Genomic DNA, 11,348 nt, shown 5'->3' with positions numbered 1-11,348 from the left:
GTTTGGCGAGTGTAAAAATTGAACTACAATAATTCGCATATTTAGTCGCCTTGCTTGTTGTTCAAGAAAATATTGTGTTCATGGTTGACAGATGATGAGCTCTTCTTCTTCATTGGAATCATTTGGACTCGGAACATAATGCTCGCCTCCTTTGGATATAAAATAGTAACAACATTGATTAAGATACAATTTTAAAGTGTATTATCAACAAATGAAGCTATTACCTGCCATGAACAACGTTAGTAAATCGTACAAGTGTGGATTCGCAAATGACAATGCTGACGTCTTTAGCGGTTCGAATACATCAATCACATTCTCTTCGAATTCACCGTACAACTCAAGCATTTCCAGTACATAATCATCGACCCAAAAACGTATTTCGGTTTGATTGCTGTGATCTTCGTGTTGAAGTATTTCTGATAAATACTCAGACAACATCAAGGGGTTACAAACACCACCGATAACGATAACGATTACATTGCACTAGGGACCCAATGAAATAAAGATCCGTTGCGTTGCGATCAATAATGGCTTTTTCCCATTGGCAGCAAGATAACAGTGCGAAGACAGTCATCCAGAAATAGTCATCGTCTATAGCTGCGAGCAACGACAAATCCGCTATGCAACCATTTTGAGAACTTCCCGACGAAAATTCTAATGTAGGCATAAGGAACGGATTGTTTTTTTCTGTCAGTATTTTTGGGTCTGCTGATCAAACGTATTTTTGATCAGATTCTCAATCTGAAGTGTGTCACAATAATTCTTTGAAACTTACTCTTAGGTTCGTCCCTGTTGTCTTCTGTCAGTCTAAAAAAACCGCATTTACAGTTTACCTTTCTCCATTCACCGAACATTCCTTCTAAATGGTTCAATTTAGAGTGACCCACCATTTTCAATAGGCCATCTTCGGGGCTTCCACTTTGTCGTAGCATTGCAATCATCTGTTTCGCCTCAATCCGAGGGATGGGGCGATGGTTTCCTTTAACATACGTTGCTACCCATAGACACGTTTTGTTGCGACCATTCGCCTTAAGTCGTATGAGTTGTTTAACAGTAAGTCCATTCGGACATTTAGCCTCCAATGTAGACAAACAATTTTGATAGCTGTTTATGTCATCGATACATGGTAATGGCGTTGTGCCTGCAGTAAAGAGAACAGAAACTGAATTTTGAAGGGCTGCCGGTTTACACTTTCATTGTTTTTTATACACTGCCAGAATAATCAAAAACTCAGAGGTCGCATGATATGTTTGGCTAATGAAGATTTGAAAATTTTTCACAGAGTTGCACTCCGAGTGATATGTTAACAAACGTACTCACTTTATTCGTGTTTCATAAATTTTGTCGTCCGACAAAATTTATCACTGACGTGTCTTATCTTGATACATACACTCAACATTGAAAAATTTCGTAATACGACGTTAACATTGACTAAAGAAAGACATAAAAAGATTTTTTTTACGTCTGTTGCAGACCAAAACATTACTGTGAACAATTCTGATTGTCACAAAACACAAGTTTAGTGAAGAAGAAAAAGGAAATACTCAAAAAAACATTGCTCAATATTGGAATATTACACAAAAAACAACAAAGAAAAAAGTTGATAAATCATCATGGCAACCATGAACGATGGTTTTTCGAATTTTTTCACAAAATTGGCTGGAAATATCAACGCTAAAATTGAGCCCACCGTTCGATATCACTTGGTGAAAGTCTATTCGTGTCTGACTGCCACGACAATATGCGCAGCGGTTGGTGCATTTGTGCATTTATTTGGTATTTGGGAAGCTGGACTGTTGAGCGCTCTAGGCTCATTGGGACTGGTTCTGTTGCTCAGCACAACAGCTGATAATTCAAAGAATTTTTACACCCGCCTAGCCATGCTACTTGGGTTTGGAACGCTCTCCGGACATTCTCTAGGACCGCTTCTAGATCATGTGATTGCCGTTAATCCACAGATTGTAATGACAGGTAGAGTGGGACATTTGACATTGACTTATTAACCCAGAAGCTAAAATTGTGAAAATACAAAAATATTCACAGCATTGGTCGGTACGAGCGTAGTATTCATAACGCTTAGCTGTGCTGCTTTGTTAGCCGAACGTGGAAAGTTCCTGTTTTTGGGTGGCATGTTGATGTCCATTCTCAGCACCGTTACACTGGTCAGTTTGGCTAATTTGTTCCTGCAGTCACAGGCTATCTATCAGGCGCATCTATACATTGGACTGTTCGTTATGTCGGCTTTCGTTTTGTACGATACACAGGCAATTATGGAGAAACGTCGCGCTGGCAATACAGATTTTGTGAAACATTCATTGGATCTGTTCTTCGACTTAGCCACCGTGTTCCGACGTTTATTGATCATTCTGACGCAAAAGGAGGAACGTGATCAACGTAGACGCAAGAACCAGTAAATGGCTGACGTGCAATATTTTTTGCCCGTTTTTTGGCGTTTTTTTTCATTCAAATAATTAATTTTTCCATTGGTGTTTTAGATGACTGTTTTTTAGTTGGAAACAAAAAAAATTTAATGTATTTTTATGGGGCACTTATTACTGATTATTATGAGTGTGAAATCAATTTGAAACAAAGAAGAAGAAGAAAAAAATTGTGAATCTTTACTCTGTTTAAAAAACAAAATGGAAAAACAAAGAAACTGTTTCATTGGTGCGATTAAATTATTTTTTGTAATCGCAAAACGATTCGTTTTTACACTCACTTGAAGCGAATATTATAATTGTGTGTCATCGTCTGTGTGTATCTGGGCGATGTCGCGATAAACGTTAAGTATTTGTTTAATAAACAATCCATCAATCAGATGACTCGCGATACAGATGCGTGACGCAGTTCTACCGAAACGAAGCATGTGTATTAGCATTATTACATCTATATAAGCGCAAACATTTCCGCTCTTTCAAGTGAAACAGGATCCAATTCTTCTACCGTTTTCATAGTAACGGCTTTGATGACAATTGACGCTGTAAGTGCGGTAGAAATTCGAAATGGAAAGTGCGTAATTCTTTCTAACGCAGCGTCATTTTCATACGTTGAAATGTATTTTTCAGTTCGTTCACTTTTTCATCACTTGAAATTCAAATTTTAGGCACACTTACGGCGTGAATTCGGACAAAATTGCCCTTGAACCCTTGAACACTCTACATTATGTTTAAAAACCACGATGCTTACAGCTCAAATTTTGACCTCAACCTCAAAGTCAAGGTAAATAAACATACTGAATGTAACGCAAATCCGCAAGAACGCACGGATTATAATGTTGAACACAAGTGTAATTCACTTTGTTATGTTGTAGCACATTCAAAACTCAATACTAAACAACACAGTTCCAACAACATTATTATGTTAAACGTCACGGTTGCAACATAACAAATCTTATAATTCACCCGAAAGTTGGGATCCGTATTTCTTGCTATTCCCTGAGGCATTGCGTTACCTTCAGTATGTTTATATATACCTTGCTCAAAGTAGCAGAATCTTTTTCCTGTTCTTCCGCTAGTTTCTACACCGCCCCTCGCATCGGCTTCCAGCGAATTCATGAATGTGAAGACAAAGTGTCATTTGTGATTCTATCGGGTTCGTTTTACAGTTACTATATCGTCCTGTATCGTTCTTTCAATTTATTAGTAGATCTATACCATCACAATCTCATAGACACGTACGGTACGAAATGAAACAACGTCCTATTTATCTCTCCAGGGAACCACTCCGTTGAGTCAAGTATATATTACACCACGGCAGAAAATGTATGAGTTTGAAGTAGGTCTTTCAATTCAACCGTGGCCTTTTGTGGGGTGGGTCGCATTTATTTTTAGGTTTTAGAACAAAATTCTATCTCCGGTTGGGATTCGGTGTCAATGCAGGGGTGTGACACTGTTCACTAGTTACTTAAATAACAAGGGATAAAAAGATGAAAAGTCAAGTTATCGTGTGTGTTGATTTGGGGCGAAGCAACGCACTTCAAGCAAAAGTCCTTTGAGTGACAGCTGCCAAAGAGAGTACTATTTTGTATGAAAATGTTTACAAATTTAGCGCCAAAGTTTGTTGGATACACTGTCCAGTTTCAGTACTCTATTTAGAGTACCACTCATTGCGTTGGGCGAAGCCGATGTTAAGAATGAGACGAAAAAGTGACTCTTAATTTTCATCCCGAGTTTTGTAATGGATTTTACATGCTTTTGTTTTCAATAGGGTTGAAATTGGCTTATTACACACCTGGGGAAAACAAGAAAATTGGTTTAGCTTTCAAACGCATGTAAAATAAATCATATAACTCATAACTCGGCTGCACCTAAGATCAACAAAATTCACACGGAAACTCTACTTTTCAACTTGTTATCCCTTGTTATGTAATTGTATTTTACATGACTAGGGATAAAAAGATGAAAAGTAGAGTTTTCGTGTGAATTTTGTTGATCCGAGGCGAAGCCGAGGTAAATAAACACACGAAAACGAGACTTTTCACTTTTTATCCCGAGTTATGTAATGGATAACTATTACATGCTGTGATTTCCCAAACAAGTTATCTTCCCTTGTAAAACAATGAGCCATTTTCACGTTCATGTACTTCTGTAGATCATTTTCATTATACGGTACTCGTCAACGTAACCCCATTTAATTTTTCGTCAAGTAGTCCTTAACCTCAATCAATTGACGGTAATTGCGTTCAATTTACTGGTTTTTACATGAAAATCGTTCGATCAATTCATTCGATATTTTTCGACATGCTGTTATCGCAAAAATCCAGTAAACTTTGCTGTAATTTGAGCTCACTCGAAATTTTGAACTGAATAGTTATTTACGTAACGAGAAAGCAGGCCGAAGGTAATTTAAGCTACCGATATCCGCCATGTTGTTTTTGCGATAAAACTCCAGTGAAGGGTGATCGACCCAACCTCCTCATAATACAACCTTGGTAAAAATGTTATGCATTTCTATCCACACTTACTGCTGGTGGTTTAAAGTAAACATTCTTTTTCCTATGTGGTTAAAACTCTGAACATTTATTCATTAATTCTTAGTTCAAATCACTTTCATCTAGTCCATAAACATTTGATTTGATTTCAGTGGTATGTGGTAATGGTCAAGGTAAATATAGTGAGGAGGTAATGCCATATATAATATATAGCCGAATCAGATGTGCGGTGGCACGAAAGTTCGATACAAACGCCATCTCATCCCTTCGTTGAAAGCAAAAAATGGAATAGAAAGTCGGGCCATCTGTTGTGAGATAGCGAAAATATTTTTGTGAAATACAAGTAAATCGTAGTCAACCATTTTAAAAAAAGATGTCATTGGCATCGAACTTATGTGCTAGGCCGCGCGTCTGAATGGCATTACCTCCTCACTATATTTACCTTGGTGATGGTGGTGATATATTTAGCTTCAGAGAGTTGATAACAGATGGCGTTGCTTCTCAGATGTGCATTCTACTCTTTTCACCAGTAATACAATTGATGCACGATATTTTTCACCGAAACGGTGAATAGCAAAAAAAAACTAAAACCAAATTCTCAGATCGGATATGCTAAAATAAACACGTCCTGCAGCATAAACAGGACCATTTTGTTGTAATGTATAGTAAAAGTTAACCCGATATCGTCCAGCTTGCATCAATGGTATAACTATTTTGCTTACGTTAAGACTGCGTATTGTGCGGAATTTCATTTCACCAAAAATTGGACAATGAAGATCGAAATTCATATCATAATAATCGCGTAACGAAAAAAAATTGTCCAAAATCACTTGTACGATGGGATGATTTTTTGGATCCACTATGGAACGACAATATTCTACCCATATATCGATCAAATACTTTTGGTATTGTCTGTACTTGTAGTAGAGCACGGAATGAACCCAGATTTCGTTGAGTGGTTCCGTTATGGTCATGCTTGCATTGAACACAAGGGTATTGTATGCAACCTTTTTCCATTTGATAATTCCATCTTTGATCAACGTTTCATTGAATATTTGGTAAACCATTTTCTCGAAAATAACATTGTTGGGAATATTTTCTTGCAGTTGGTTGGCCTCCCTAGCCGAACCAATTAAAATAACAACAACAGTTGTTAGTAAAGATATTTTCATTTTTTTTATAGTTATTTGCGACCCGTGAGAAAAATTGATTTGAAGTGTGCCGAGCTTACTGTAGAACTAAGTTCTACAAAACTTATGTTGAACGATACATCCGCTGATTTAGTTATTATGTTTGGAAAAAATAAATATTTACGCAATTTCGGATATAATTGCTTGATTTTGCATTAATTACAAACGAATATTAAACATCGACAGGGAAACCGGAAGTATACAGATATGATGTGACTCCGATAGAGACAATTGATGCGTCACTTTCAATTATGTTCAATTGTGGAATATAGAGATGAGTGGGTCAAACCACAGCACTTGTCCTAGCATGAACACTGAATTGACAAGTGTCAAATTTGGAGGCTTTAGTGATAAGAGCTACCGCTTAGATTGTTTGTATTGTATGTTTTAACTCACACATCGAAGTCATCTATCTATCTATACAAAAGAAATGCAGTGCCTACTGTGATTTCATCAGCCTCTGAATATTTTTTATGTTCATGCTAGTAGCAGGGCTGTAGTCAAACTCATCAAAAACGTGTAAAGTAGACCTAAGAGGTCTAAGAGCGGAAGAGAGTTAAAGATAAGCTGTTCAATTCCTTTAACCCGTCGAATTGTTTTTCCGAGTTTTTTTTTAAATTTCTTTTGTATTTACTTGTACTTGCTTCATTTTCATTTTGAAAATAAGCGACATGGTTTCTCCAATGTAACTTCATAATTTCCCAAAAGTTTTAATGAATTATTTTTGCCAACGTCTCATCAGGCCACGGCCGGCGACAGTGCCAAGGAAACAACTAACCACAAGTGGCTAGTCATACCCTGTTGCATGTACAAGTCTAGCAAATCAAACACTCAAATGTAAGTGTGTAAGCGTTCGAAGTTTCGTTCTTCTTTCGTTCTTGCACAACACTTGTATGTGTTTTTGTTGGTATTTTCATTTTTGTTTAAAATAAAATGAGTCGCACTAGATAAATGTTTACTGAATCGGATTGCTATACTTTCAACTGCGACTGAAAAAAGATTGAAATTTATCGCAAAGCCTGCGATGAGAAGGAAAGATACTTACCACAGAACACATATCTCCAGATTTATTCGTCGTTTAGGTAAAACGTTGCTCGTAACTTATGCTAAAAGGATTTTTGAGCGAATTCGATTCCAGAACTCGAACCGGCTCGTACTGGAAACCTTAGGAAAATAATCCAAAGTAAAGTTCGGGCATTACGACAAGTTTTTTTTAGTCGGCGATATAAAGATATTCTGTTGATCTAAAATTTGGCCAAACAAATAGTTCTAGTTGCAGAGCAGGTCAAATAACTCCTTATCACGGCTACAAATGGCCTCAGTCAAGTGATCGGCGGCTGACAAAATGGGGTGCAGTGCGGAGTAATTATTATAATAATACCATTCCGCGTTCTTGCTGTAGAAATGATGGGGTCTTGGTGCAAAGATTTAATAGAACAACTTGGGTAGATATTAAACAAACAGACGCGAGATTTAAGAAATAAGAAGTACTTAAAATAACTGATTTTAACGTGGCAATGCAACTAGTAATATAAACAATCAGTCAAAAACACTCAAAGAGTAAAAGTGACGCAAGTCCCTGGGCATACTTCCAACACAACTGATATCGCTGTAGGTGACGCATTCTGCGCTTGTACGCAATAATTGTCAAAGCAAAATTAGGCCAAAAAAATTCTAGAAGAAAAATTTTACCAAAAAAATTTTGCGTCACACAGTGACAGATGATTCGGCTATTTTTCATTTGTACAATCTTTCAGGACGTATTTTTCCCTATGTTAACAATATCCTTAACAGTACTTTCTTCAACATCTGCCACTTGTGACGCAAAATTTTTTTGGTAAAATTTTTCTTCTAGGCCTAATTTTTGCTTTGACAATTATTGCGTACATAACAAGCGCACCTACAGCGATATCAGTTGTTTTGGAAGTATGCCCAGGGACTTGCGTCACTTTTACTCTTTGAGTGTTTTTCACTGATATCAGTTGTTTTGGAAGTTTGGTTTGATTTTCTGTTATGTTATTTGGTCGTAATTTATATCCTCTATGTCTTCCATCCGAAAACGCGAAAACCGCGAAATTTCGCGAACACACTTTTTCCCAAAAAGCAATAACCGTTGCTCACTTTATTAATTACAAAAGTACTCATGAATACCTAAAAAAATCAATCCATAAAAATCTCGATGATAATCTCATTTTTAGTCTAGTCGATAACGCAAAACGTTTACAAGAGTCTTCTGCTTATATCTCATCCAAACAAGGCATCAGAACAGTCGGAGCGTTTGCTGCGACTTAGCCCCGTACGACCCGTAATACTATTTCGTCCGTAACCATAATACGTCCGTAGCCGTAATACGCCCGGAACCCTAATACGTCTACAACCCTCTAATGCGTCTGTTACCAAAATGCAAGTCAAGTTGGGCATGGTTAAATTTACTGAAAGTGTTCATTTTTAAAATTGCGCCAGCGCAATTACGAAAGCCCGTACGAAGTACCTCTCAAATAAAACCAACAATTTACGACAATATTTTAGAAACCCAACATTTTTTGCCAACTTTCTATTAGGTATTCAATTATCTCTCAAATGAAACAAAAACTAGCAAAATCGGATGAGATTTACTCGATTTATGTGCAAAAAACCCTTAGGGCCGAGTAGCGGCCTTAGTCCAAGGGCCCAAATTTGAAACTTTTTTTGCCACGTTATTTTCGGTATTCAATTCCCTTCCATAAAAAACTAAATCTGGCAAAATCGGATGAGATTTACTCGATTTATGTGGAAAAAACACTTAGGGCCGAGTAACGACCTTTGAGCCCTCCCAACAAGCTCGCGTTGCATCCTACACAAAAACAATACCTTTCATTTGATATGTCACAAGCAGCTATTGTGTGCGTATTTCGGTAGATATCGTCGAAAGACTGAAAAACACGTATTGGGCCCTAGCTCTGGAAGGGCCGACCCTACCATGCCCATTTTCGAACTTGACCTTACTTTTGTCGATACCAATCGGGGAAAAAAAGAATTTTGAAAAAAGGTTGTGATTTGCTCAAGCTAGAGGGGTCACAGACGGACGGACGGACGGACATTTTTTTTATTGCGGATTCGTCATCTATTAACATAACCAAATGCTTTGCCCTTACTGTCTGCTTCCAATTCGACATGTTACAAACGGCATATTAATCATATTAAACGGGGCTAAAAAGTTCCAAATGTGTCCTAGTAAGAAGAGAAATTTGTGTTTTTGCTATAGCTTCCTGTCTCTTCTTGTTAGAATACTTTTAGAAGTATTTTTGGGTGAAATCTAAGCAGAATACTCTTGTAAACGTTTGTACTGAAAATTGCGTTATCGACTACACTATTTTCTTTAAAATGGTTTTCATAAAAAAAAAAATCAAAATTTTGAAAATTTTGAAAAATTTAAAAATTTTGAAACATTTAAAATTTTTTAAAACATTTTAAAAATTTGAAAAATACTAAATTTAGGAAAAAAGTTTGAGGTCAGCAGAGCTTACCCAACGAGAAACAAATTTGTTTTACTATACACACACACAAACACACTTAAAGGTGTTCTTATATGGGGCTTATATATGGGAACTTCGAGGAGCCCTAGCTCCCAAACGAGGCCCGTTCCCCCAATTTTTTTTTCTAGAATGTCTTAGAATGACGATTAGAATCTACTCCCGAAATTTCAAGAAGACTTTAGAAGATAGGAAACACGGACGGACGGACGGAGTATGGAAATGTATGGAAATAGGGCTTCTTGGAAGATTTATTGCGTGGCCAAATTTTAAGATACAAGAACGTGTGATAGCTCGTTGAACTCGGCTGCCTAGTTTCTTTTAAAGCTAATTCGGAGTCATTTATATTTGAATTGTAGAGCTTCAATATTTGCTGTATATATGGTTCCGCAGTCTACGACAAATTTTTTTTTTTTGAAACTTTTTCTAGTAACAGGACTTGCGTCACGGGCGCTATACTAACGCGCGCCCATGATTAGCCAGAAAATAAAGGTTTGAATAAAAGAAGTTTTTGAGTTATAGCTCTGTGACACCTGCAATGTTTTGACACAAAAACGAGCCGTCAGAACAGTCGGAGCGTTTGCTGCGACTGAGCCCCATACGAACCCGTACATCTATTGCGCACGTGACCCTAGTTCGTCCGTAGCCCTACTCTTCCCGTAAACGTCGGTAAAGTAAAATTCTTATGAAATTTGTACGTCTTAAAAATTGCGCATAGCGCAATTACGAAGCCCCTTACGATGTTCCTTTCAAACTTAACACAAATTTAAAATTGACCTAAAATTTCCTCAGTCCTATATTAACCTATATTTACCTATAAATAAACAATTTACTGATAAATATGCTAGTATATAGCTCAAAATAACTATCTATACCGTTATATAGCTCAATATAGCTGTATATATTTATAAATAGATATCCATATTTGGGATCCTTGAAACACCACACACACATAACCAATCACTTCCCACTGATCAATAACTTTGTAAGAATTATTTTCACCGATTTATATTGTTTTTACAAAAATCCAAAATGGCGGCCGACGGAGGTGGAAAGTAGTACGGCTGCTTTACATTCAATAATACCTTTCAAACAAAAAAAAATTCATGAAATTTGGTCAAATTTTACTCGAGATATTAATAAAAAACCACCACCTTCACTCTACGGCCGAGTAGCCTCATATAAGCTCACTCCAAGAGACCTAGCTCACGCTCCGGTGAACCGAATTTCATGAACTTTTTTTCCCTGATTGGTACGGTCAATACCTATCTAATAAAGCAAAATTCATCAAAATCAAATTTAGCCAACGTTCAAGCAAAAACGGGTTGCCGCCCTGTACCTAGTTCACACAAAGGGGTCTAACTCACGAGTCGGTCATCCAATTACCATAAACTTTTTTTTCGTCGATCGGTAATGTAAATACCTTTCATACGTATCAGACGTATCACTTACAAGTGTAGCCTTTAAATGGCCAGATATATCTTCGGAAAACGTTAAATCACTTATGGGGCCCCAGCTCGGGAGGGGTCGACCCAAAATCGCCCATCTTCGAACTTAGCCTCACTATTTTCACTAACTTTCAGGTGAAAAAAAATTTTGAAATCGGATTTGATTTACTCAAGATATCGACGTGACAGACAGACGGCCCAAATTTTTATTGCGGATTCGTCATCTATGAACATAGGCAAACACTTTGCCCTTACCGTCTGCTTCGAA

The 11,348-nt window shown here is 37.2% G+C and overlaps 1 protein-coding gene across 1 annotated transcript; it reads left to right on the top strand.

The window, feature by feature from the left end:
• The first annotated feature begins 1,354 nt into the window (after positions 1–1,354).
• On the top strand, positions 1,355–2,699 carry LOC119084893 (bax inhibitor 1). Its single transcript, XM_037195043.1, has 2 exons — positions 1,355–1,971; positions 2,044–2,699. The coding sequence occupies exons 1-2, from the start codon at positions 1,614–1,616 to the stop codon at positions 2,412–2,414; spliced, it is 729 nt and encodes a 242-aa protein (XP_037050938.1). The 5' UTR covers positions 1,355–1,613; the 3' UTR covers positions 2,415–2,699.
• Positions 2,700–11,348: the final 8,649 nt, after the last annotated feature.

Source organism: Bradysia coprophila, unplaced genomic scaffold (assembly GCF_014529535.1).
Source record: "Bradysia coprophila strain Holo2 unplaced genomic scaffold, BU_Bcop_v1 contig_94, whole genome shotgun sequence".
NCBI lineage: Eukaryota > Metazoa > Arthropoda > Insecta > Diptera > Sciaridae > Bradysia > Bradysia coprophila.
The sequence above is the reverse complement of the archived record's forward strand: the minus strand, read 5'-3'. Positions and strand labels throughout refer to the sequence as shown.

Excerpts from the sequence above, each read along its gene's own strand:
- LOC119084893 (XM_037195043.1), top strand. The coding sequence starts at position 1,614 with ATGGCAACCATGAACGATGGTTTTTCGAATTTTTTCACAAAATTGGCT. Across the intron at positions 1,972-2,043 it reads TCCACAGATTGTAATGACAG|CATTGGTCGGTACGAGCGTA; the intron begins GTAGAGTGGGAC and ends AAATATTCACAG.